The 26,981-nt window shown below is 47.1% G+C and overlaps 2 protein-coding genes across 4 annotated transcripts in view; one reads left to right on the top strand and one right to left on the bottom strand.

Annotated features, from left to right (window-relative positions):
* The window catches only part of SIM1 (SIM bHLH transcription factor 1), a 69,455-nt gene extending 69,149 nt beyond the window's left edge, over window positions 1-306 (bottom strand). For all 3 annotated transcript variants that reach the window (XM_046674343.1, XM_046674346.1, XM_046674350.1), the window contains exon 1: window positions 33-306. The gene's annotated coding sequence lies outside the window, so the exon portion shown is untranslated. The remainder of the gene's footprint in view (window positions 1-32) is intronic.
* LOC124247169 (PRKC apoptosis WT1 regulator protein-like) lies at window positions 186-26,981 on the top strand. The gene is made up of 4 exons (XM_046676253.1): window positions 186-240; window positions 484-727; window positions 1,194-1,299; window positions 26,237-26,981. Exons 1-4 carry the CDS (start codon window positions 186-188, stop codon window positions 26,273-26,275), a joined length of 444 nt encoding a protein of 147 aa, XP_046532209.1. The 3' UTR covers window positions 26,276-26,981.

Genomic DNA, 26,981 nt, shown 5'->3' with positions numbered 1-26,981 from the left:
GGAGGGCGCAGGGTGTCTTCCACTTCACCTACCTTCAGTCCCCGCTGGCGGCCAAGGGTGCGGAGGCGCCCACCTCTTAATTCTACTCATGCCTACCGTCCAACTAAGCCACTCCGCCGGCCTCTCCGCTTCCCACCGGCAGAGAGGAGCAGAGCGCGCCCTGGCTCCCTTTTCTTTTCTTGGTCATGAATTGGGGGAGGGGTGCGTGCGAGAAGGAGGGGGATGTGGGCTTTGGGACGGGTGAGGTTGTTTTAGAATCCTCCTCCTCGGTAGTTGCTACGAAGCCAATATTATTCCTAATTGGAAGCCGAAAACGCCCCCCTATAACTTCTTTATAGCTTACGGCGTTTAGCTTCAACTTCACTCCTTGGCTCCCCCTCTCCCGCCCTCCCTTGATGCCACTCACAAACCTCCTCGCCTCCGATTGGCCCGGCGCGCCCCGAGGCGCGGCGCTCATTGGCCGGCCAGGCTGAGTGACGCGAGCACGCCCCGCGCCGGCCCTCCGCGCGGCCCCGCTCTCGGCTGGGCCCCTGGCTACCCGCGTGGCGGTCCTGCTACTACCGAGCCCCGGGCACCCGCGTCCGCGCTGCCCTGCAGCCGCCGCTGCTCCCGGCCTCCCGGGCGTCGCGGCCGATGTGCAGGACCCGCGCTCCCTGGGGTCGAGTGGCTGCGCTTTCAGCCCTGAGCGCCGGCTCCGCGGTGCCGGGGGCGCCCGAAAGCTGCCGAGGTCGGGCCGGGGAGCTGGGGCTCCGGGTCAGAGAGGCAGGAGTCACCTAGACTGCGGGCGTGGGGCGCCCAAAGGCCGAGCTGGCGGCCGTGCCCTTCCGGCGGGCAGGTTGGCGGGCCCAAGGCCTGCGCAGGGTCGGTATCGGGCTTTATTTTATCTTTCACGTTTCTCTGAAACCACAACGATACCGAATTCATCGCCAGAGGAGATAAATATACCTGTCTTTAAATTAACCTTAACGAGGAGCGTCTTTTTCGATATGGGTCGAGTTTGGGGGCGGATTTGTTCACCCTGGAAAGCTCAGCGGAGGAGCTTTCCTATGGAGAGCAGATACGGGACCCGGGAACAAGAGGTTACATTTCAGGCCAAAATAGATTAGGTAGAGTGGTAGATATATAGATAAATATCTCACAACAAGCCGTTTTCTTGAACGTAAGTGAAGACCTTTTGATGGGTTTTGTTTCAGGAAACCAAAGTCCAACATGAATATTCCTTACAGAAAGGATGTAATCTGCGCGAATGAATTTCCAACATTCACCATTCCCCAACAGGAGCTGCTTAAACAAACGCTTGTAAGTATCATTGCTGACAAATTATATTTAAGAGACCCTCTGATTTGAATCTCCCTTCTGTCATCTGAGGAAAGACAACAGATAGCAACGGGAAAAAGTTGACTTGTCCTCCCCCCCAAGACAATTAATGTCGCTTTCGAGTCACTCCCTACAGACGCGCTTCCCGGCTTGTTTTTGGTGCTGCTGGTGACCACGATTCTGCTCCTGGAAGTGCACTTAGGAGGCAATTGTTTCATGGACGATGAAAGGCAGTGAGAACGCCCATAATGTTGCCCTCGTCCTCTCGTCGTGGTGCTAATTGCCGCCAAGAAAACATATACTCTGAAGAAGGGTGTGTGCCATTCTGCCGATATTCGGGACAATTTTAAGAGTGTTTGTTCAAAAATACAGACATCTGCCACCTCCTTGCCGCCCGATGGCAGTAAGCTCGCAGAAGGACAACGGGAGCTTTCTGGGGGTATTTACGCATCTGGGGAACACCTGGCAAGAGGAGGTGAACGTTCTAGATAGAAAGAAAGAATGAGAAAAAATAACTAAACATAGAGATTTTAGCAGGTGTTTCAAAACCGGAATCCAGCTAATGGGCTCTGATCTAGAAGTCATTTCCCCAGAGGCTGTAGTCACTTACAGACCTTGCTCTGCGCTGGTTCCGAGCACCAAGTGATGCACTTTTAACAAGAGATGAGTAGGAATACAGAGAGAGATGTACTGTGGCTCCCTTGGACACAAGAGTCCAGAAAGACCAGATAAGGTCAAGTTAACTACTACATGTAAAGAGAGGGGTGTGTGTTTGGACAGGATGAAAGAACCTTCCGTGACCTTCTTTCCCCCACCCCCACAACCTAGACAGATCTTAGGGGTAAAATGGAGCGGCCAGGCGAAGCAAAGACACTTTAGGGTAAAAAGCGGTTTTCTATTCCGACTGTGTTCTAGAAAGGATTTCAATTCACTTGGCGGTTACTGTAAACCGTATCTCTACTTCCAACAGCGCGCAGGTGTGTGAGCGCCTTTCCGGGTCCTGGGACTCTCTGGGGCATCAGGCAGTGCCCGGTTCCCCAGACAGGGCGCGGTTCACACGGACGAAAGGCTGTGTTGTGCCTTCAGAAGCAAGATGGGCAAAATGAGTATGAAAATCTTCACACCGAAGACGACATCCTGGGGGACCAGGCGGGCTGCTCCAGGGTCCCAATGAAGCTCAGTAGTCGATGAAGCGAGTAGATACCGTTTAATAAACAAAGTGAATGCACGGCCATGTGAGGACGGCCCCTCGCTAAGTCCTCCGCACACAACTCTCTGAGCCGCGTTTACCGAGAGAGTAAATTAGCATGGCGACGTAACACCTGTTTTTCTAATCTTTGAACCTAGGCTGGAGCCGGAATGCGGCTCCTTCACTCCCCCGCCCGGGCGCTGGGGACCGGCCTCCCACCCTCCCGGCGACCCCGCCCGCCGCCCCGCACGAGCCTCGTGCCAGCTGGGGGGGGGGGGGGGGGTGGTGAACCAGAACCTCAGGTGCCTCCCACGTGTTTGGAGAATTTCTGTTCGCCTCTAGCATGAGAAATTTTAAATCCGTTTCTTAAGGCGAATCCTACCCATCTCTTTGCCAGTGTAAGGGGAAAAGCCCCCAGAAAGGAAAGAGACGGGCACATGCGACGCACTAACACCAAAAGGGAATACGGAGAGAGTCTAGGCCTCCTCCTCCTTGCGCCGGGGCCTCAAAATGTAGCCCTCAGGCACTGTCTACGCGGCCCGGGACGCGATTCCTAATGCGGGAAGAAACCGGAGTCGATCTATAAAGAATCTTCCTTCTCCACCCCCTCTCCCCCCATGACCAAGGAGGGCAAACAGCCTGAGTGAAGGCAATATTGTGCCCCTGGGATTCTCTCCCACCTCCCGGGCAACCCTGGATGCTGCCCGCAAGGAGCCCGCCCTCAGCGGCCGGGTCGCCAAGACGAGCAGGCGCCCAAAGCTCTAGTCCCGGAGGCAGGGCGCTCCCACCGCGGCGGAGCCAGGACAGCCACGCCGGTGCGCGCGGAGGCCCGTGCGCTGCGCGCGCCCGCAAGGAAGAGGAGGGGGCCTCCGAGGGCCGCCCGACCCCTCCCAACATCAGGCAAAGTCCAGACTAGAGATGTTGAACCCTTGGGTTCTAAAAGGACTAGCGAACGCCCAGCGGAATTCTGGGGCAAACCGCCGAGCCGGGTTTCCGCGCGCAGCCCCGACCAGGGCGCACCGTGCCGGCGACCTCTGCTCGGGCGCAGACCTCTCTCCTGCCTTCCGGTAACTCCTCTCTGCGCCCTGCTTCTTGAGCATCTTGTCAAAACCAGAGTGATTTCTGTTTCTCTCTTTGCCCCTCAAAACATGCTTTTTTTGTTTGTTTTTTAAAGACTGCTAGGGGAGCACACATGCAGTTTTACACGCCTGCACATGACATACACAATTGTGCAAAGCACACAGGCACAGATTTTACTCAATAGCCAAGGTTAAGATAAAGAATATGTTTATAATCGAGATGCAAAATCTGAAGATAGTCACAAATATCTCAGTATGTTATATCCAGATGTTCACTCTCTACCACTGGAAAGGAGAATTTGTCTAGGGAAATATTAACATTTTTTCTTCTTCCATGTATCTTAGTGAATCCTGCTCTACCCCATTTTACTACCACATTTAGACGTTGTCATGTTAGGGCAGAAACACGGGCCCCTTACAACTTTGACCTGGTGGGGTGAGTCTGCTAAAAAACAAAGGATAGGAGGAACCTCCAAAAAATAGAGTTATATTTAATATTTTAAAAATTACAGTAAATATCACTTGTTTCATCAGGACGTTTTGGAAAGTATAAGATATTTTATGCACAAAACAAAACAGCCTTCTTCTGAGGTACCGCTTCTCAGGTGCCTGCCTGAATTGACCATTGAAATGTTCAAAAATTTAACTTCAGTAGTTACACACTGGGAAAAAAAAAAAAACAGAAAATGCACCAACTTTAAAAATGAGAGTGGCTAGTGCAAGTAAAGATTTTATATAGCTTTAAAATATTCTGGATAATATTTGCAGTCGAATATAACCTTGAATAGGTCTCTGAGAAACAAGAGTGCCCCTTAACTGTTCACACTTTAAGAGAACTGAATTATTCAGACATTAACAGTGGTTGGAAAACTCCGATGCTGCGCATTCTGAGGACAAGAGCTGATGGGTGCCTGTCGCTCGCAGCGCCGGCGCTTTTCACACCTATCCTTTCCAGAAATCGAGTTGGGGATAATGTGCGTATATAGTTCAGCAAAGCTGGGCACAGGAGCAGGACCAAGGGGCTCAGAAACTGAAGGTGAACGTTGGTTTGCGACTGCTGGCGAAAGACAGTTTGATCGGTTTCCGAATTTCAGGCCAAATCACGCTCACGGTGTGCTTCAGGAGCGCATGCCTGGCCCGGGCTCGGCAGCGGGTGGCCAGGACGCACCTGGGGAGGCAGGGTGGCCGGAAGGGGGCGGAGTGGGGTCAGTGGCCTCGAAAAGGGTGAGGGACGTCAGAATTGGGTGTATCCAGAGGGCGTGTGCCTTAGCCCCTTCGGCTTTGAGAGCCTTTGGATTCGGTTTCTGGGGAGTTTCCCCTTCTCTGAGCCCCAACTATGCGTCTAGCCCCTGGGAACATGTACCCGGGACTAAGCTGCGAGCGCCTGAAGAGGACCCCTAGCCCCCATACTCTAGGCGGAGTGGGTAAGGCATACTCTCATGCGGATCCCTGTAGTTCATAAACAGATGACCGGCTTCCAATCCGGCCTAACCTCAGGGTCACCTGGGGTGGAGGTTGTGGCAGAGTGCTGCTTTTAAATACGGACTCTCGGGCCCCACTGATTTAGCAATGGGAAATCCCTGTTGGACTCTGGAGTTAGCTTTCCGTTAGGTGTGGGAGGGGAGAGGGTGGTCGGAGCACCAGGCAGCTCCGGGAGGCGCAGGAGCAGGGGTGAGGACGAGCTCAGAGCGCGGAGCGCGGGTTCCGCCTCCGACAGCGCAGGGAGGGCGGCCGGACCCGCCCCGACGCCCCGGCGGGACTGGCTGGGGGCGCCGTCCGACTGAAGTCGCTGCGCCCACAGGCCCCGAGCCTCAAATAGCTGCTGCCCGAGCCCGCCCTCCCGGCATCACCCCAGGATCTCGGGAGAAGTACCTACCTCTGTGCTAGCCTGGGCCGGGGACCAAGTGTCTGGAGCATCCGGGAGACATTCCTGAGTCCCACTCTTGCTGGACTCATCACCTCTGGGTCCGGGACAGGGGGATCTGCCCTTGAAAATCTGGGCGGCCCTGCTTCTAGCGCGGTGGTTTTGGAACTTAAGCGTGCACGGAAATGGCCTGGAGGGCCTGTTAAAACAGATTGCTGGTCCCCACTCCCAGAGTTTATGATTCGGCAGATCTAGAGTTGGACCCAATAGGTTCCCTTTCTAACAAGTTCCCAGGTGATGCTGGTGCACCGCCGTCAGGGAACAACACTTTGAGAACCATTGCTTTAGTCTGCTTTTTCTCAGCGTATCTTTGGAGAAGACTGTCCGCTGGGAAAAGATTTGAGGTGATAGTCCTGCTTGGGCACATGGCATAAAATGATACGACTGTCTAGTGAGGGGAGGGGTGAGGCTCAGGGTTGTGATAGGGTGGGGTGTCTGAAGGGGGGTCATTCCTGCATTCTTAGGAATAGGGATGAATATGACCTCAGGAGAAGGGAGAGGAGGCCTGGGAACCCAGCCAGGCCACCCTTCAGTGGGGAGTTTGGCATCAGAAGGGCAGGTGAAGTGCTCAGGATACCCCCAGAAGGTTCCAAGATTCTAGCTGGGCTACAGGGAAGAAGTCCAGAGGGTTCGGGTGAATCTACTGGGGTAGGACATCGGGAAAATAGCAGATAAGCACTGGTTCTCCTTTTGGCCCTGAAACTGTTCCCTACATTGCCAGAATGCTTGAGCATGAAGGACCCAAGTGTTGGTGCAGGGGAGCTGGCCCTGGAGGGAGAGGTCCTGCCTGCGCCCCTGGGGCCTGTGAGGCGTAGGCTCCCCTCAAGCAGTGAGTGCTCCCGCCAGTGCAGGGCCACATTGGGACTTAGGACTTGGGCACTGGGACACTTTTGTCTTGTTTTTATGGGCCCCTTCCTCCATAAAAAGTATTTAAGATCATATTTTACGACGTTGGTGGTATAAAGATGAATGTAATTCAGGTTGAATTCATCTTCTTATAGGAATGGATTTCCCATTCCTAATATTTATTTTTTTCTTTTGATTATAAATTAATTAAAATTAAAACATTTTGTGAGCCTCTAAAACTATCATGGGCCCTAGGCACTGTGCCTCTTGTGACAAATGGATGAGTCACTGCTGCTCCTGGGCACACCTGGGAGGATGGGGGTCCTAGGGGTGCCTGTTCCCAGCTGCAACTCTGAAGCCTCTTTAGGAAATCTGGAGAGAGGTTTGGTGCAAGGATATCTACCATGAGTCACAGCTGCCCTCCTGGTATGAAACCCATGGGCTCACCAGTGCTCCCACTGCAGAGTCCCTCCGCCCTGCTTAGTTATGTCCAAGGTGCCACCCTAAAGCTAGGTGGAAAATCCAAACAGATTTGGTTACCAGCACCATCTCTTATCTTAATACCTGGCTTGCTTCCTTGTTTTTTCCTTACCTGGATATCAGATTAAGTGAAATCCAATTTTAAAACACTACACAGACCAAACAAATGCATCTTGAGCTGCCGGTCAGTGTCCACTGCTATACAATTACTTAAATTCTTATTATCTTTCTAGAGTTGCATTATGCATATTCAAGCAAACATTAAGATTGATATTTTACACACAGTTCTGCACCTCGAGTTTTTCATTTTCCATGACTGCTTCCTCATGCTTTGTTTCCTAAACATCTGTATGGCATTCCATTTCAAGAAGATATCAGTCTAATTTATTTACCATGTCCCCCACTGAGGGCATTTCAGTTGTTTCTCATCGCTATCGAAAACAATGCTGCAATGAGTAACACTGTACACGTGTCATTTATTTACTTGTATATAAGCATAACCACAGGACGGATTCCCAAAAGAGGAGTTGCTAGGTCAAGGGTACATGGATTTGTATTCTTTTTTTTTTTTTTAAAGACTTTATTTTTTCCCTTTTTCTCCCCAAAGCGCCCTGGTACATAGTTGTATATTCTTCGTTGTGGGTCCTTCTAGTTGTGGCATGTGGGATGCTGCCTCAGCGTGGTTTGATGAGCAGTGCCATGTCCGCACCCAGGATTCGAACCAACAAAACACTGGGCCGCCTGCAGCAGAGCGCGCAAACTTAACCACTCGGCCACAAGGCCAGCCCCATGGATTTGTATTCTTAACAGATATTGCCAAATTGCCCCACACAAGAGTTGTGCCAGTTGACACTCCCACCAGCAATGGTGAGGGACTGTTTCCCCACAGCCTTGCAATGGAGAAGAGTGTAAGTTTTTTTTTCTGGCCCAAAAATAATTTTTTCTTTTATTATGGAGATTGAACATCTTTTCATGTACTGAAGGGCCTTTGAATTTCTCTCCTGTGAACTGTCTTTGCAGAAACATTTGGTGGGGGGTCCTCCTGGCTCTGAAGTGGGTTAAGGTCCCTGCTCAGGAGGAAGAGCTGGGATGTGGATTTTAATGGAGATCAGGGTTTCTTGAACTCCTGGGAGAAAGCTCTCTAGAACACTGGGAAGTGGAGACAATCAGACATACAGGGTCAAGGTTCTGGAGTCACCGACCAACATCTTTTTTCCTCATATGAAACATTTAATACACTTTAAAGCACAACACAGAAGACAAACAGGCAAATATAATTGTAATGTGTCTTCATTCAACAGATCTTCTGGCTAATTATAATCAATTATATTGTACATATGTTAACATAGTGGTTAATTTATGGATTCTGTATGTTTTGAAATTCAGTTGTCCCAAGTTGATATTTGATCAACCTGTTTTTGCATTCTACCTACAAACACATGTGGACTTGACCATAAAAACAACTCAAGCATTAACATATGCCAGCAAATCACTTCTCGTGCTTCCAACAAATAACTGGGAAGAAACAAGGGGACAGATTCACCCTGGCAGCAGTTGCACAAGAGGAAAAGCTGTAATGGTCTGGTTAAGAATCTAAATAAAAATGATATATAAGAGAAAACAGACGAAAAGAAGTGTACGGCAGACATGCAGCCTATCGTGGTTTAGATCTGCTTAGATATTTATTTTCACTCCTGGAGATCCAATAACTTATTTGTGAAGATAAATGCCATGTGATAAACTATCGTGTTTTCTCCCTGAATAATCAGACGTCACAGAAAAGAAACCATGACGGCAATGTGACTGTGCTATTCCAAACCAGACAGCAATATAAATGTGTTAACGCTGATATTAATTCTCCTTAAAATTTTAAATTTCTTATTCATTTTAAGGCTTGAGTGTGTTAGAATTATAACATAGTTTTATATCAGATGGCCCTCCCTCTTCTTTCTCTCCCCCTCCCCCCGATGAGAAAGACATGATAATGAGAAACGATTCCAGCACGAGGAGCTGGTTTAGAATCAAATGGATGCCATGGCAACTCCTGACTCCACATGACTTCTAATAACTGGCGTTTCAGTTGGAAATTGTCTGTGTGATATTCTATCCAAGGTTGGTGCTTTACGTGGGGTTTTCCCTAGTTTACATCTCAGAAATGGAGTCTTAACCTCCAGTTTCATGAATAAGCAGCAGCAGCAGCAGCAATGTGTCACCACCTGTAACCAAAATGTGGCCAGTGATTTGTCAAGTGTTTCTGGTTCCAATTTTCAGACTAGCTGACAGAGATGCGCACTGAATGAGAACTGTCCAGAGTTGGTATCACATAGTGTAGAAAGTCTAGGAGGTGTGTTCCACTGTAGATTGACAGAGACAGTCAAATGTTCTCATTCAGCTCAAGAGAAGCTGGGCATCAGGTCCCCACCAGCAGGTCATGAATGTCGGGCTGTGCATCACAGACCACTGCACTGGAGAGGGAAACTACACAAGGACAAAAATAGCCAGAGTTGCCCCTTCCTCATTAAAGGGAACCACAACAGTCTGAGCTTGGCCTACAGCTGAGAGATATGCTGATCTCCCAGTGAGCATTGGCAGTACTGTCATGGTGACAAAAAAAGAAACTTGTAACAGGATGGGTTTGTAAAACTTCAGGTCTAAGTACTTTATAATTTTTACTGTGACCCAGGGAAAAATTGTGTCACAAAAGTGTCAAGTGATTGCTCTTAGAAACATTGGAAGTCAAGGACGGAGTCAGCGCAAAGGTGAGGAGTTGCTGAGCTTGTGTTCCTGAACTTGTTCTGGAACTTCGGAGTCCAGTTCGGGAGGTCATGCCCCACCTGGGCAGGTCAAGACTGAAATTCAGCTGTGACTCAGTCCTGTGTCCTACCCAGAGAGTGTGCTTTTTCTAATTCGCACAAAGGCACTGTATGGTATTGCACCAACCCTGCCAGTTCTCCCCTCCTTGTTGCTTCTAGGCTTGTGTGACACACGTCAAGGGATGTTTATTATGATGCGTTGGAAATAATCATGCAGGGGTTTCACTGGTTAACGAGTGACAAGCAAATACTGTTTTATTCCCGGGAAGTGTAAGAATAGAAGTGACACAGCATATTTGTTTAGTGAGGGCATGTTCTAGAGAAAGTGAGAGAGTGCCAAAGGGATGTTACTGTGATGAAGAAAAAGAGAGGAACATGTGGTCGTGGGAAGCAGCAAGGAGAGAGTTTTACAAAAAAGTTGACATGAACATGCACAAAGTGGTTTGAAAAGCTATTGGTTGAATCCAGGGGAAAAGTGCTTTAAAAGTGCTGAATATGATTATTTTTTAAACTTTATTTACTAGGCAATTAGTTTATGCATTTTTTAAAAAGTAACTTTTGAAAAATCACACTCACTTTGACTAATTGGAAATTTGAGGAAGGGTCTGAACCCACTGTAGACCCATAATATTTAATAATATTATTAGCTACTAGTTATACAATGGTTGGCAATGCTGTAGCTTACACAGGACCTTCATGTCTTTCTAGAATGAGCTGAAACCTCACCAGTGAGACAGTGTGTTGGAAGCGCATGTGCAGTGACCGGAATGTGGGGGATACTCAGTGGAGGGGAGTGCTCACCCCAATTCCCTCTTGCTCTATGATTTCAGCATGGAAGGAGTTCGTTGGAATTTCTGTGGATTTGTAATCCTCAGCATTCCTGTGAGGAAGGCGACAGATGACATTTCTCCAAGTTTCCAAAGGGAGAGAGCTGAGTAGCTGCCCCAAAACCCCACGGGAATGATGTTCACGCAATTATTTCCAGACTTTCCCTTGAAAAGTGACTGGAACTTTTAGAAAAAGGCCAAGTAAAAAGGGGTTATGTACTTTGAAAATGAAGAGACTACCCCAAGGGGAAACATCTTCATCAAAATCAAGGAAGCAGGGCTGGCCCGGTGGCGCAGCAGTTAAGTTCGCATGTTCTGATTGTGGCCTGGGGTTCGCCGGGGTTGGCCGCTTCGGATCCCGGGTGGGAACATGGCACCGCTTGGCAAAAGCCGTGCTGTGGTAAGCAGCCCACGTACAAAGTAGAGGAAGATGGGCATGGATGTTAGCTCACGGCCAGTACTCCTCAGCAAAAAGAGGAGGATTGGCAGTAGTTAGCTCAGGGCTAATCTTCCAAAAAAGAAAAAATCAAGGAAGCAGAAGCCTCTTGGGGCTGAAAGAAGATTTGCTTACTAACTGGCTTGTATTTCTTCTTGAAACTTTTCTTAACTGTTCATTTTGAGATAATTATAGATTTACAAGAAGTTGCAAAGACATGTACAGGGAAGCCTGGTGCACCCCTCACCTAGACAGCCCCAATGTCAGCATCTTGTGTAACTACAGTACACACCAGTGCCAGGAAATTAACAGTCATACAATCCAGACAGCTTATTCCAGCTTCTCCAGTTATATATGGCCTCGTGTGTGTGTGTGTGTGTAGTTATATGCAGTTTGGTAACGTGTGTAGCTTGGTGTAACCGTGACCATAATTAAGGTGCAGAGCAGTGACATCACCACAAGCCTCCCTCACACTGTCCTTTACACCCACGCCTGTCCCTTTCCCCGGCCTCCATCCCTAAACCCTAAGAACCACTAACCTGTTTTCCGTTTCTATAACTTTGTTATTCCAAGAATGTTATATAAATTGAATCATATAATATTCAATTTAGTTTTTAATATTATTACTATTCGAGACTAGTGCTTTTACTCAGCATAACTCCCTTGATGTTCATCCAAGTGGTACATGTGTCGATACTCCATTCCTTTTTATTGCTGAATAATATTCCATGGTATGGAGGTACCAGAGTTTGTTTAACCATTCACCCATTGAAGGGCATTTGGGTGGTTTCCAGTTTTAGGAATATTATGCATAAAGCCACTATGAACTTTTGTATACAAATTTTTGTGTAACATATGTTTTCATTTCTCTGGGATAGATGCTCAAGAATGCATCTGCTTGGTTGATGGGAAGTCCATTTTTAGTTTTAAAAGAAACTGCCAAACTATTTTCCAGAGTGAGCATGCCATTTTACATTTCCAGCAGAAATGTACGAGGGATCTAGTTTCTCCACATCGTTGCCGGCATTTGGTGTTATCGTTATTTCTTATTTTAGCCATTATGATGGTCTGATATCATTATGCCATTAATTTGCATCTCCCTAGTGATGTTAAACACCCTATCATGTGCCCATTTGCCTTCTTTTTATCCCCTTTGATGAAATGTCTCTTCATGCCCTTTGTGCACCTTCTAATTGGATTCTTCGTTTTTTACCATTGCATTTTGAGAATTCTTTATGTATTCTATACATACAAGTCCCTAGTTGGATATGTCACCTGTGACTATTTTCCCCCAGTCTGTAGCTTGTCTTTTCATCCCCTTTATAGGTTCTTTCACATGGCAAAAGTTTTCAATATTAACGACGTCCAATTTTTCCATTTTGAAAGTTATGTCCAAAAAGCCGTAGGACAACATCATCCGCAAGGGAACGCCTCAGTGTCAAAACCAGATGTCTATGCAGCTGTTTCCTAATTTCAACAGAATGAGGAGGAATGGCAACTCCAATTCTATGGATATTTCTCAAGTATCTATTGTATCCCAGGTGCTGCTCTGGGTGCTCCGGGTTTTTCCGTGAACAAAGCAGCAAAGATCTCCACCCGTGTGGCACTTACATTCAGGTGGAGGAGACAGGCAAATAAATGTAATAAAAAGTTAATTACCGACTTTGAGTAGGTAAGAGGATTGTAAGTGCTATGGGAAAGGGGGAAGGAGCCAGGGAGCAGGGTGCTGGTGGGGGATGTTTGTAGCATTAAATAAGAGTGCCAAGGTGGCTTTGCTGAATAGGTGCAAACTGTGCCGACTTGAGGGAGGTGAAGGAGTTAGTCAAGCAGATTTCTAGATGGAGGGGACCTATGGAGCAAAGACCCTAAGGTGGGGGTGCAGCTGGCGTGCACACAGAGTATCAAGAAGGTGAGTGTCTGGAGCAGAACGGAGCGGGGAGAGGAAACACAGGTGAAGAGGGGAGAGGGGCAGATCACACAGAGCCTCGGAAGCCATCGCGAGGACTTTCCTCTGAGCGAGGTGAGGAGCTGAGCGGGATGCTGAGCGCAGGGGCGCGATGATTGGACTTGGTTTGAACAGGGTCACTGGCTGCTGTGTTGAGAACAGTTTGAAGGAGGCAAGAGTAGAAGCAGAAAGCTGTGTAGGAGGTTACTGCAGGGGCTCAGGAGAGAGAAGGTGGCTTCAACCAGGTGTCCGCAGAGGAGGGTGAGAAGCAGTTGGATTGGGGACGTATTTGAAGGTAAATCTGAGAGGGCTTTCTGACGAATTGGATGCGGGAGAAGGAGGAAGAAGGAAGACTTCAAGGTTAAGGTTAGAACATGGGATAAAAGTGATCCAGATTATAGGATGAGAATAGAGAGTTAATGAGAGAGAAAGAGAAAAAAAGATGGAAAGAGTCAACAAAAAACTCAGTTTAAGCTTTGTGGGGGCTGGAGGGCAATTTAAGAGTATTAAAATTTAAAATGTATATAGGCTTGGTTCCAATAATTTTTCCTTTTCAGGAATTTATCCTTCAGCATTACTTGCACACGTGCAGTTACATGTAAAAGTATTTCACTGCAGAACCGTCTGTAATGGTGGAAGGCAGAGACAACCTCATACTCACCAGCAGAAGAATGGTTTATATACTATGGTACAAGCAAACTCTAAATCACCAGGTCCCGTTACACTGAGTGACACATATCTACATAAGGCTCTCCAAGATATATTGTTCAGTGAAAAGAGCAAGTGGCAGATGATATATGAAGCGGGTGAAGAAAACTCTCTATGTATGCTTGCATATCCACATACGTGTAAATACGTAGGAACAGGTTTGGAAGAGGAAACTCTTGACAGGAGCAAGGAGTGGGTTCACTCTCTTTATAGGTTTAAATAGGCATTTAGCACTGCTCTAATTAAACACACTTAAAAAGACTGAATTGTATCCAAAGATCTTTTTGAAAATAAGGTAGAAGGACTTTTTTCATGTTAATAAATTAGGCTCTTTACTACCTTCCCTAGAAGTTCAGGATGTCTAGACCCGCACTCCAGAAAACACCCTTAACCCCAAGGTTAGGGAGTGAGTCTGGGTTAGCTGGGGCAGCTCAGGCCGCTCGAGTCAGGACTCTGGAAGAACTGGCTGGGGCTCCTTTGTGAGTGATAAATCCCAACAGAATTAGTCCTACCCCCAAATCCTGGATCGTTTTGTCATTTTCTGCCTCATCTTGGGGGCAGTATAGAGTGGTGGACAGACAGAACTTGGAATGCAAAGAGCTGGGCTCTGCTCCAGTCTCGACTGCCCTCCCCCAGGGCCCCTGAGCTTCTGTTTTCCTCGTCTGTGAACTTAGGGACAACGGCTCTGGTCCAATGAGAGCTGTGGCCAGAAGTGCTTGGCATGCGGAAGGCCACCAGGCTGTCAGCGCAGGGATGTGCGTCTTTTCCACTCCAAGCCACCATGTGCTATTTCGTAAGGACTCTGGAAATATATTTTGAATGAATGCACTTGGTGCAATTCCATGATGTGTTTTTGCAGATGAATCAGACTAAATATTTTGTGAAATTATGTGAGGTGTTTTTCATTAGAAGTTTGTGTAGGAATGTTATTTCTGGATCCATTTAGGTTTCTTGTTTTCTTTGTGTAGATTTCCCTTTCATCTCCACCTCCAGCGGCATTTGTGTGCAAGGGCGCTGAAGGGCAGAATGCCCGCAGTCTAAGTTCGCCACCTATAGGTGGACATTTTCATTACAAGGGTTTTCCTGTGACCTAAGCAGTGGTCTGAAGCAAAAACAAAACAAAACAAAAAAACCTGTCATGCACAAAACACCCCATGACTTCTACTCCAACCTTCTCTCCGCCTGTTCGCTTTCATTACTCCCATAACAGGATTCCCGTAACCCTGCTGGTAGTAATTAGGATTGTGAGCAATGATTTTTGTGATTACAAACTGATGTAACTTTCGCTTTATGAAAATTTGTCTTGAATGTTATATTGGTATTTTTCCTATTTGATCAAGCTAGTTTGGGTTTTATAACATAAAAGTTGTATTTCTTCAGGAAGAAAAAACAGATGTAAGATCACTGTGCCCACTGCTTGTAATGCAGCTGAAAGCCTGGGCCTGTACAAGTATAAACATGACATGGATGCCTGAATGATGCTGGGCAGTGCAGGAAATACACGGGCCTTGTGTTACGATATCTGAGCATCACCTGCCCATGGCCTGATCTCTGAGCATCCATTCCCACATCTATGAATGAAGAGATTGCACTATATGCATTTCCTTCTGAGTCTAATAAGTTAGACTCTATGGGCTAAAAGTAATTATAACAGTGATATCTAACATTCATTAAGGTCTTACTACCTGTCAGGATCATTTGATCTGCTTAACAAACCTTTAAAATAAGTTCCACTTTTACAAGTAAGAAAACTGAGACTCCGATTAAGTAACTTGCCCCAAATTACAAGGAAGGCAGTGCTAGGGCCAGAATTTGAACATGGACAGTTTGATTCCTAAGCCCACCGTGCCTTTAACTACAGTGACATGGATCCAAATAAGTGTTGCCCCTTTTCATGTAGCCCCTTTGGACGTCTACCCATATATTCCAATAATGCTGCCACCGCTGTTTTTGGAGCACTGTTTTAGGAATAATAAACTACTCCAAACTGTTGGCCTATTTTGGATCCAACAAGAAAGTTGGCCCTACTGATATTTGGCTACCTCCAAAATAAGCAAGTGATTGAATCAACTATTTTTTGGTCCATCTACATCCAACATATATGGAGCACCTAATTCTCCATATAGGATGGAGACAAAAGACACAGGCTTTACGAGACGGCATGTGCTGTGTGGCAGAGATATGGGAACTACCGAGGTCAAGAAAGGGAGCCATCAGCCAGACCGAAGCATATGCAAAGGATGAGTGGGGCATGAGTGAGACGAGGGGTTGAGCGTGGGAAAGGCAGAGGAGTTGAGAAAGTGCAGGCAGATTTAGCTGGAGAGGGGGGTCTGTCTCTGGAATTAGTGAAAAGGAATGTTGGCATGTGTGGGTTCCAGGGGAGGAGGGCCTTGTGTGCCACACCAGGTGATGGGAATCCCCTTCAGGTAAGGAGGAGCTGCTTAGTGCAGGGGTGTTGGAAGGCCCTGCCTGGGTCCTCATCTCATCTTTGCCTGGAAACCTCCCCAGATGATGTCCTTTACCCTCAAAGTGTCAGCCATCGCCCCAGTCCTGTGAGTGTCAACATTTCTTTCTGGCTTTGAGACCTCCAGATACTCCAGATCTGCCCCCACATTGCATGCTGACACATCCATCAAGTGGTTGTTTATTTCAGGGGCCTCGGACTCAGCACGTGCCCGTAAAACTTATCTGTCCCTCCTGGGCTTCCCATTTCAGTTCATGGCCTCACCATGCTCCAAGCCAACAGGGTCAACCCCTGAAAGGCATAATCAGATCTGCCCTCTTCCTCCTTTCCCGGACCCCGCCAGTCACTGACTGCTGTCACAGGTGCGTCTTCCCTGGGTAGAGCACCCAGGTTCAGGGTTGGACAGACTTGAGTTCAAATCCTGACTGGGTCATTATTAGTTGCAAGGCCTCGGCCAAGACTCATAATCTAACTGAACTTCATTTTCACTGTCTATAAAATGGGTAAATGAGATAATGTAAGAACCAGAACCTCCCTCAGGGTCTGGTGTGAATCAGAAGTAACATGATGGCAATGTACATCTTTGGTAGTCAATAAATGCCCATTGGATTAAAGATTTCTGAACTATTGTATTGTATTGTATTTCTGTACTATTGTAGCTGTGTGCTGGTTATTTTCTAGTTTCACCCCCTACCCCCACCAACACACACACACAGACCCATTCTCTGCCCTCTCAACCCTGCTCTGTGCCCCAGATGCCGAACCTCAGCAGAGTGCCCCAGGAGGAAGCTGGGCTCCCTTCAGCTTCTGGTTGAGTTCAACTCTGGGCAGCCATTGGAGATGGGAGAGAGCAAGGCTGACTGTTACTGCCTTGTCCTCTTACTGCCATGGCTTTGACAGTGGCCATACTTCTCTAGGCTCCAGCTCTGGGGGGGCAACCTCTCATCCACAGCTGTAGCTCTCACCAGCTTAGAGACTCCTCTCTCTCCCTGTGCCCTTTCAGACCTGGAAGTGGTAAGGGTGTCTTACTCTTGCTGGTCCCTGAGTGCTTCGTTATCCTTCGGTGGCATCCACAACCCTGTTCCAGTTCTGCACAGTCCCTTCATTAAACTCTTCTCAGCAAAACTCTGAGAGGGTGCCTGTCTGTTTTCATTATAGTCTGCGCAGGATAAGGAGCAAATGGCCTTTCAGAAAGAATGATCCGGCAGTGGCTCACAGAGTGGGTAGAGGGATGGGATCCATCTGGAGAGAAAGTGTAGATGGGGGACTGGGTGGCTAGAAGAGGCAGTGAAGGGAGGGTGGAAGGAATGGCAGGTGGAACTGCACTCTCTTTTGCTGTGTGGAGTGCCCACCTCTGCTACTGGCTACATTGTGGAGATGACAGGTGTGTTCATTGTCTGCTTTGAAAGCCAAATGCCAATTTTAGGTGACTATCTGGGGAACTGGAAGATCAATCCAAAGAACTGAGCAGTTGATGGGTAGCCATAGCTCCGGTGAGGCCCTAATCCTGTTTTGCCTGCTCTAGCCCTGCCTCAGGTCTAGTGGCAGTCGATGCCATATTTAATTGGGACTAGAGAAGTCTCTGTTTCTCTCCCAGTAAAATCCAATACGTACCTTCCATATTCTCAAAGCACTTCAGAGACACTCCAACCTAGGACTGACCGTGTTGACTCTGAGGGCAGGGACGAACCATCTGGGTCAGCTTTGGTTCCCCAGTCCCCAGCCCAGAGCCTGCTCACCCTGCCCCAGCTCTGTGGAAGCCCAGTTGGGTGTCTGGGTTGGAGGGCTGGCTAGGGTAGGTGTGGATGAGAGGAAGGGAAATAATTCCAAGCTGGCAGAGCCCATGTCCATGGCAGGCGGGGGCAGAAAGGGCTTCAAAGTGAGTGACATGTCAGAGGAGGATGGGGAACCATGGGAGGAATCTCCTGGAGCTGGGTGCTCACACTTGTCAAAATGTCACAGTACGTAGGGGAAGAGGGCAACAGTGGCTTTCTTTCCCACGCTGTCTCTCTGCCTCTTAGTCTTGATTGTAATTCTGGCTCTGCAGAGGTGCATAATAAACGCTATGTTGGTAAATAAAGGACACTGTCTGCTGTTCATGCTGTTGAATTGGCCAAGGAATTGTTTCCAAAGAGAGACATTGGAGTATTTTATTCTGCAGAAACAGCCATACAGTTTTGAGTTTTATCCTCTTGCATCTTTTAGGAATTGTTAAGGATAATTGACAACATATACTTTCATTTGGGCAGGATCCATGATGGACTCATTGCTATGTTTCCACAGGGCCTAGAGTATAGTAGACACTTGCAAAACGCTTGTGGAATGGCAGGCTGGAATTCTTGATTGGGCAGGCTGGGGAATTAGGCAACCCCATCAGTGCTTAGAACCATTGGCATCTCGCCAAAGATGCTACCATACAGTGGTCAACTTTCCCGTCACAAATTTGAGATTTGGTTTAAATGAGACTTCCTAACTGAGGCACACTTTGCATTTTGTCCCCTTTCCTCTGGCTTGGCTTTGCCTTCCTCCTCTCCTCTTTCTCTGTGGTAGAAGCAGAATTTGTCCTAGAAAATGTGCAGCAAGAGCAGGAGCCACGGAGCAGGCCCCGCCGAGGCACCCTCCATGTCCAGTGTGGATTTTCTCCCTTGTCTTTCCCTGGCTCTCGCCCACTGCATTCAGGACTCGGAAATGCATCATAAAGACTGCCCTAACCAATTCCTGGATTTAGAAGGATGGCCTGAGACTGCCGTGATAATCACAAGAGCAGAGGAGACCCTTTCCTTTTTGTTTCTCCTGTTTTGATCTTATGAGCCTTGACTAGGCTCAATTGAAAACAATGGCAACCTCTTCAAAGGGATATCAAGCCCTTTGAATAGGCTAATTCTGCTCCAGGTTCCCGCCATCTATCCGCCCTTGACAAGCTCCAGTAGAAGTCAACAGGTGGTTATCCAAATATAAATGAAAAGGCTTAACTCTAAAACGTCGCTGTCTGAGGGGATTTTTAGAAGACTTTACTCTGTGGCTTTGGCAGGGGCTGTGTGTTTCTCTGCCAGCGTACAGAGAAATTTGACCTGGGTCACTCAGGAGTTCGAGAGTTTCATCACCACTGTCTCCACATATGACCTACCCGTCCCTTCTCTGCCCCAACAAACTAGCAAATTCAAAAATAAAAAGTGAAGAGAGACAGACAGACAGAGGCTGAGGAAATAAAGGAAAGGGAATGATTCAGGAATGCTTGCTGGGCCTATATTTTATTGCCTTACTAGAATCACATTTATATGTGTCCAAAGCAGACAGTATTTTAATGTGTGGACGGAGTGTGAGGAGAGGTGTTTTGTAAGCAGAGTTCTCTCGATAAATTTGCTCTGTGTTGACAATACTGTGACAAATTATTCGAGTTCTCTATATAAGCAACATATTTAAGTTACTTCCGGCTTCTCAAGTGAGGATGGAGAAATAAAGCAACAGGAGGGCAGGGCAGGGAGGGACCCTAGGGTACCAGCTTCCAAGTTTGTCCTTAATTTTCTTTGGTACCTTCTCTTTCTTCACCTCTCTCAGGCAGCCAACCACCAAAGATAGGCCATGTGATACCACAGGAAAATACTGACATGGGGCAAAACCCACTTTCCAAAGCAGGTTCTGTGTGTGTCAAAGTTGCAGCAAATTTGTCAGTAGAATGTGCCTTGTAGAAACATTATGGAGAACTTAGGGATTCATTTCAGAATCTAACTTTACATTCTTCATCTTCCCGAGCACATAATGCACTTGACGCTAGTTTAGAAGAATAACCGGTCTTCACTTCCCATTTTGGTAAGCTGTTCTGGGTGTTTAATAATTTCAAACAACCACTGAAAAGGAATAAATATGACACCTTTTTCCAACCTAGAGGCACGAAGCTTTGATCATATAAATCAAGAATACATACATCTGAGGTCAGCTTATGTATATGACATTAATAAGTAAGTTACATGAATTAAATAAAAATCCCCAGGTAAACATCAGAGACAGAGATAAACACTCACCTTAACAGTAGGCCAGTGTGGAATCCTTCATCGTCCTTCTTGTTCAAGGGAAGGAAAACCTGGTCCCCTAGCCCCAAAATATCAGGTTGGGTCAGCAGGCAGAACACCCGCCCTTGGGCGCTGCCATCTGAAAGGCTCTTCACAGGCAGGTCCCTGTGCTTCCTCACTTGGAGTTTTCTAAGATGCCCCAGGCTCCTCCTCCAAGCGCTGTCCTCCGATATGGCCCAAGGGAACACACACCCAGTTTTAGCCTGATGCCAATTTCAGATGTGCTTGTGACAGCTGACATCTGTAGAACAGGCCCCCCTGGTAGCCCGGACGACTCCACTGTGTTCCCAAACACCAGGATCCCCTCTCAGCCCGCTGCGGCCTGAGCCGCGGTGTTCAGTGTAGCAGGGAAGATGCCCACGTGCTTTCTACTCGGTTGGATGAAAGAGGCAGGCTTGGACCACAAGCAGGCGCACGGGCGCTGCAAGTGAGTACAGAGGGAACATCATTTAGAAGCAATTTTATCTTTCTTCTTTCTGTATGTACCAACCTTGATCTTTTTCTAGAATACAGAGAAATTGTCCCAGGAACTGCACAAAAGGCATTTATAAACACAGTGGGTGTAGAAAGATTTTGTTCCTCAGTCCTTGTGATGGGGAAGAGATCAGCACTGGATAGCCTTGATGGTCATACACTTTAGAAGTAAGCAAATGTCTTCTAATGAGCTTCCAAATTAGAGAGGCAAGGAGGTCTGGCTAACCTCCGCATGCTAGTGGCATCAGAAACATGGTAAATCTACAACCTCACCCTCATCTCAATAGGAAATGCTGTAAACTAAAGAATGAGTCTATCAAGCAAATCCACAGTGGCCCCTCCACCAGCTAATTAATTCTGTGGGCTCTGAGAGAACTAATTTTCTACATCAGAGATGAAAAAAATGACTGATCCCAGGTGAAAGGGGAAATAATATTATCAAGTTATAAATGCCTAATTAAAACTTTGTGAAAAGCAGCTAGCAAAAACTGAATAAGCTGTAACAGACTCAAAAAGAGAAGAGAATGACTTTCCATGTAGCTGAGTGAGCACCTGCCTTGGGAAGGCAGACTCTCTTCCCACGGGCACTGGGTAAATAAAACACCTTTTCAAACTCCTCTCTGGGAACTGGTTTCAAAACGATGACTCCAGAATCACAGCCTCATCTAGCTTTTGACCAAAGCTTTTTTTCACCTAGACTGAGTGTATTAATTTTGGCCATTTCCAAAAATCAAATTTTCTCTCAGAGAACAAATGTTTGCCGCTGCTGAGGAGAAATGATCCTCAAGTTCTGAAGGGAATTCTGAAAGAGTTTCAGAAACTTGTGGGCAATAACTGCGTTGTAGAAATAAGCACAATATACCAAGAGGATGACTTTAAAGGAAATAATACTCACTCAGGTGCTATTTGGGAGATCTGCTAAAAGTCAGATTGCTTTATAATCATTGCTTGTAAATTTGAGTATTTGTAAAACTGAATTCATGAAAGTCACTTTTAGCCAAAGGAAGATCGTTGAAATTTGTATGATTCCTCTTAGGATATAAGAGGAAACGACAAATCTTTTCTCCTTTAAAACAGACTTGCATGTTAGGAACTCTGCTTTTAGGTTTTTAGTGTGTATGAGAATAACTTACATCACCTGTCATGTCTATAAGTACTGGCTACGAAAGATTACTTCCTCATTCTTGTTTTTCATTCTCTCTACTTCTCTATCTTCCACAACCTATTGCAATTTTTGATCTCCAAATTTTAGAGATTTTTAACTGATTGTTTTTCTTGAAATTTCTTCCTTATTTGTGAGGAAGATTGTCACTGAGCTAACACCTGTGCCTATCTTCTCCTATTTTATGTGGGATGCCGTCATGGCGTGGCTTGACAAGAGGCGCTAGGTCCGTGCCAGGGATCTGCACCTGCGAACCCCAGGCCGCCAAAGCAGAGCCCATGAACTTAACCAGTATGCCACCCTGCTAGCCCGGAAACTCCTTTCCTGATGATAGTTCTCAGGTGGCCAGAAAAGTGGGGCCCTTTTGGAGCAAATAGAAATAAACCCTACAAGGAATTAAGGAAAGTCTGAAGTCCTATGAGATTCTATTAATTCTATTTTCAAGATCTTTTCTGATAATGTTCCCAGATAGCAATGAATTATAGTGATATGAGAGCATAATTGGCTTGAACTTGAAGTCATATTTTCCTCTTTTCCCCTCCCTACCCTCCCACCATTGTCCTGTCTCTGAAAGTCACATTGACTTCTCTGGAAGCATTGGAAAATTTTCAAAGTCCCAAAGTTTTCCAAAGTGCTGACGTGAGAAGCCGGATCGCTTGGTGTGCATTTATAGAACTTTTCCACAGCTTTCCTATTCGTGTGGGGAAGCAATCGATATGGGTGAAGCGATTGTAGAAAGCTCTGATCTTTGCCTCATTAGAAATCACCACCTCAGCGACACATGGATCAACACACCTGGGACTGCACAAGGCCTCTCGGGCGAGGAGGTGGGATGGGGTGGGAGGGTAGGAGGTGGTGGCTTCTTGGAAATAAAGGGCATTCATCTCTCAAGGTTTTTACACAATCTCTTTAAAAGACACTGGGCTAGCAGGACACCCAGGGCAATCCTCTGTGACAGCCCAGTGAGGGGCATAGGATTCAAGGCAGGAAGATATCTGTGTCCAGGGCTGCCTCGGCTGCCCCATCCTCCACCCCAGACTCACTTTTTGAGCCCTGAGGGCAGAAGACATGGACAGGCACTGTGTTTAGCACTGGCGTTTTTGGGGGCCCGCACCCCATGTGTCAGCTTGAAGCAGCCAGTCTTCAAGGACAGTGTGCTTGGGTGGACAGTGTGGCCAAGTTGGATGCTTTGGGATCAGGGTTCAAATCTTGCCCTCACCATATACTGGCTGCGAGTCCTTGAGAGACTGATTTAGCTTCTCTGGGTGTCTTAGCTTCAGAATGAGGAGGAATGCCAGCTTTGCAGAGTTGCTGGCAGGACTCAAAACAGAAGGGAAATAACATGTGTGAGTGCTTGCTTTGTACCAACACACCCCCATCACGTTGAACCCCTAGACAACTCTGAAACCATCATACAGCTGGGAACCAAGACTGAGTTAAGCCACACAGGTAGTAAGTATGCAGTGGAGATGTGGTTCACCACCAGCCTGTCTGACTCCAGGTCCTGTGTCTTTTCTGCCATCCCACAGTACTCAGTAAATGTTAATTTCTTTTCAAGAAGATTTCTTAAAGCTAGAGGGAATGACAAGGCAATCGGGGAGCAGGATGCTGGGGGATGGAGACAGACTCCGTAATGGTCTGTGGAAGGCACTGGCGCTTTGTGGGGACGTGCTGGCAAAGGAAAGATGTGTTTTCAAACCCATGTCCTTAATACCAGCCAAGGTCAACCTGAGAGCAATTTGCAGTGGAAAATTACAGCTGGCAAATTCTGCAGCCTGATCCTAATTAGGAGCTAACCTCTCTTATTAGGTGAACTTTTTCTTTATTCCTTCACTGTGGAGAATGGACTGTAATTTGTTAATGAAATAGCATGCTAATATATGTCATCTTATAATTTGTGGATCATCAAGAGAAAAATGTTCCTTCGTTGGAAAAATAGGGCTTTTATTTCCCACTTTTCTTTTTTATTTCTTCAAAATCATTAGTCTTTTAAACATGTTCTTTTGGTCTTATAATAAAGGAGTGAGGGAATGAGACCACCTACTTCTTCCAGAGCTTTCTTTCACATCTACCCATTTGTTCAGTCTCTTGGTTTTGTGGTTTCAATTCAGCCATTGTTTCTTCAGTTCCCAGAGGGCCCGGAACGACACTCTCTGAAGTGGAGGTTATGGCTCCAGAGAAACTTAGGACCAAACGCAATCAAGGCACATGCACATGTAGACAAGTGAGGGTTAACGGGGGTAAAAATATCCCAGACAGTGCAGAATTATAGCCCAGGCCTGTTGCCACTCCTGGGGCCCTGTTTGTCTCACTGGGCTCTTTTATCTCATGGGGCCTCTGAGCGGAGCTGAGTAATAGTCACAGAAGTGCTAGAAACAGACCAGACGCCCTAGTTTCTCCTTGCCGTGAAGTCTCTCCTTTCTAGTCCACACCACAGGCTGCTTAGATTCTGGACATTGGCTCTTACTTTGGATGTAGTTGGAGATGACCTGCGCCTCTACCAATGGCGCTGAGAGGGCGGTTCAGCTCAGGAACAATCCATGTGCCAGGAATTGTGGCAGGCTTGGGAGTAAAAGATGAAGATGGCATGGTTCTTGCCCTGGGAGGAGTTAATCTTCACTGGGCAGGACAGACCCACAGACAGACGCTTCCGGCATCATGGGCAGGAGCAGCATCGGAGGGAAGGGGCGATGGGGGGAGCAGGGAATGGGCACTTCATCAGCTCAAGGAGAGGCCTCTGGGCTGAGACTTGAGGATGAGTGAGAGAGCTACAGCCACAAAGGCCCCACAGGCCTTCCAAGCACAGAGACAACTGAGTCGAGAAGTGGAGGTGCCACCAGCATGAGGGACCTAAATGCAATGAGGCCAAATGGGAGGCATCAGATTTGAGGCAAAAGGCCACAGGCCGTGAGACCTGGCAGGGATTGCTGAGAGTCTGTAAGCCTAGAAGATATGAGAAAGGTTTGGATCAGTTTCCTGGGGAGGCCATAACAAAGTATCCCAAACTGGGTGGCTCAGAGCAGCAGAAATCCCTTGTCTCCCAGCTCTGTTGGCTAGAAGTCTGAGATCCAGGAGTGGGCAGGCCCCTCTGAGACCTGTGGGGGAAGGGTCCTTCCTTGCCTCTTCCAGCTTCTGGTAGTCCCATGTGTTCCTTGGCTCCAATCTCTGCCTCCTTCTCCACATGGCATGCTCCTTGTCTCTTCACCTCGTCTTCCCTTTATATGTGTCTCTGTGTTGAAACTTCCCTTTTAATAAGAACACCAGTCCTCTTGGATTAGAACCTACCTTAAGGCCCTAATTTTAACTTGATTATCTCTGTAAAGACCCTATTTCCAAATACGGTCACATTCTGAGGTATTATGTGGTAGGACTTCCACATACTTTTTTGGGGACACAATTCAACTCATAATAGGAATGAAAGGAGAGAAGTCACCTTGAGATTTTTGAAGTGCAAAAAGCACAAAAATAAAACCCGTTCCCCAGAAAATCTTGTTTTCTCCCTAAATGAAACACTGAATCTGCCTTTTTTTTTTAAAGATTAGCCCTGAGCTAACATCTGTTGCCAATCTTCTTTTTTCCTTCTTCTTCTTCTCCGCAAAGCCCCCCAGTACATAGTTGTATAGTCTAGTTGTAGGTCCTTCTAGTTGTGGCATGTGGCACTCTGCCTCAGCATGGCTTGATGAGCGGTGCCATGCCCATGCCCAGGATCCAAACCAGGGAAACCCTGGGCCGTTGAAGCGGAGAGCGTGAACTTCACCACTCGGCCACGGGCTGGCCCCTGCCCTTGTTTTAATCATCCTTTAATAAAGAATCATTCCGGGTGACCATCCACTCAGGTTCACGGTGCTTCGTAGAAGATCTGAGGGCTTCGGCGCCGGCTGTGCCATTTCCACATACAGCAAACCCTCCAGAGAGCCCATGCCTGCTCTGAGCAGGGGCCCTTCACAGGCGCAAGTGGGAAACCACCCTCTTTCTCCCAAAGCTGTCCTCGACGGGAAATCAAAGGTTTGTGCTCAACCCTCTGTGGAACCCCATCCCCTCAGACGTACAGCTAGTGAATCGGTTTGTAAAGGGAACACCAAGTGCCATCTTTTGGTGTGGTTTTGTCTGTTTTTGAGGCAGGTTACAATTTTGAGAGTTTTTTTAATCAAACGTTTTAAACCAACTATTTTCAATGGAAAAATACTGCGTGAGCACAAGATGAAAAAAAGATCAAAATGGTGCAAAACATTAAACATTAAGTCTCTCCTTCCTGTCCCCTCCTCCGAAGCCACCGCTCATAGATTCCTCGTATAGCCTTCCAGAATTATTCTGAGGAGAGGGGTGAGTACTTCAGACAAGGCACACTTAGTCAGAACATGTTGTTAAATGAATAGCAGTCTGGGGCGGAGGCTGTAAGATATTTTCCAGCGGGGTCTGTTAGACGCAGGGGCTTTACTGCAGAATCCACTGCCTGAAAACTACCTTTAATTTGCTAGATTCTGTTCTTCGCTCTCTTTCAGATCATCTTTCCCACCACAGGAAGGCATTTGTCTGCCTAATGACCTGCGAGCAGGAAGGATATCCTGTAACCTCACTTTGTTCTGTTGACCTTCACCGGAGCTGCCTCCACCTATCCCTTTAAAAGAAGATGGGACAGTGAGCCCAGTGGGTGCTCAAGAAACCTTTGTTAAATTCATTTCCCGTTGTTAGTTTCATTGTCTATATTAGACAATCCTTCAGTGCATTATTTTAAATTTGTATTTGTTCCATCGATGTTTCTCAAACGCTTCTTACATACGAGGCCGTGTTCTATGCAGGCGAGGGTAGGAGGTGACCTGGTGTCCTAGGAGGGAGGCTGGTGCTTTGGGGGTTAGGAAATGAGGGGAGGAAGCAGCATTTGAGGCTGGGTGGAAGAGAGGCAGGAGCAGAAGGCTGGGGAGACTGCCACTGGCCAAGTTTTGTTGCCTGTTGGGTTCTGAAGCATCTGCGTAGCTCGATTTTGGTTGAAGGTTGGGCTTAGTATGTATTTCTTCAGCTGATGCACATGAGATAAAATATGTATATTCTGAGAGAGATACAGATTGCTTCCGAAAATGATGCAAAGAAAGAATTGTATATGTGATCTTTCTGGTTTTTTTTCCTGAATAAATCTTAAATTGTGGTGAAATGGTAGCTCAGGTTCTTTGAAAAGCTTGACATCCTTTAAATAGCCTGCCCATTCAGTATGCATTGGAACAACAGCCATTGCAGGTGGTTCCTCATGGG

The sequence above is a fragment of the Equus quagga genome, chromosome 11, assembly GCF_021613505.1.
Source record: "Equus quagga isolate Etosha38 chromosome 11, UCLA_HA_Equagga_1.0, whole genome shotgun sequence".
Classification (NCBI taxonomy): Eukaryota; Metazoa; Chordata; class Mammalia; order Perissodactyla; family Equidae; genus Equus; species Equus quagga.
The sequence above is the reverse complement of the archived record's forward strand: the minus strand, read 5'-3'. Positions and strand labels throughout refer to the sequence as shown.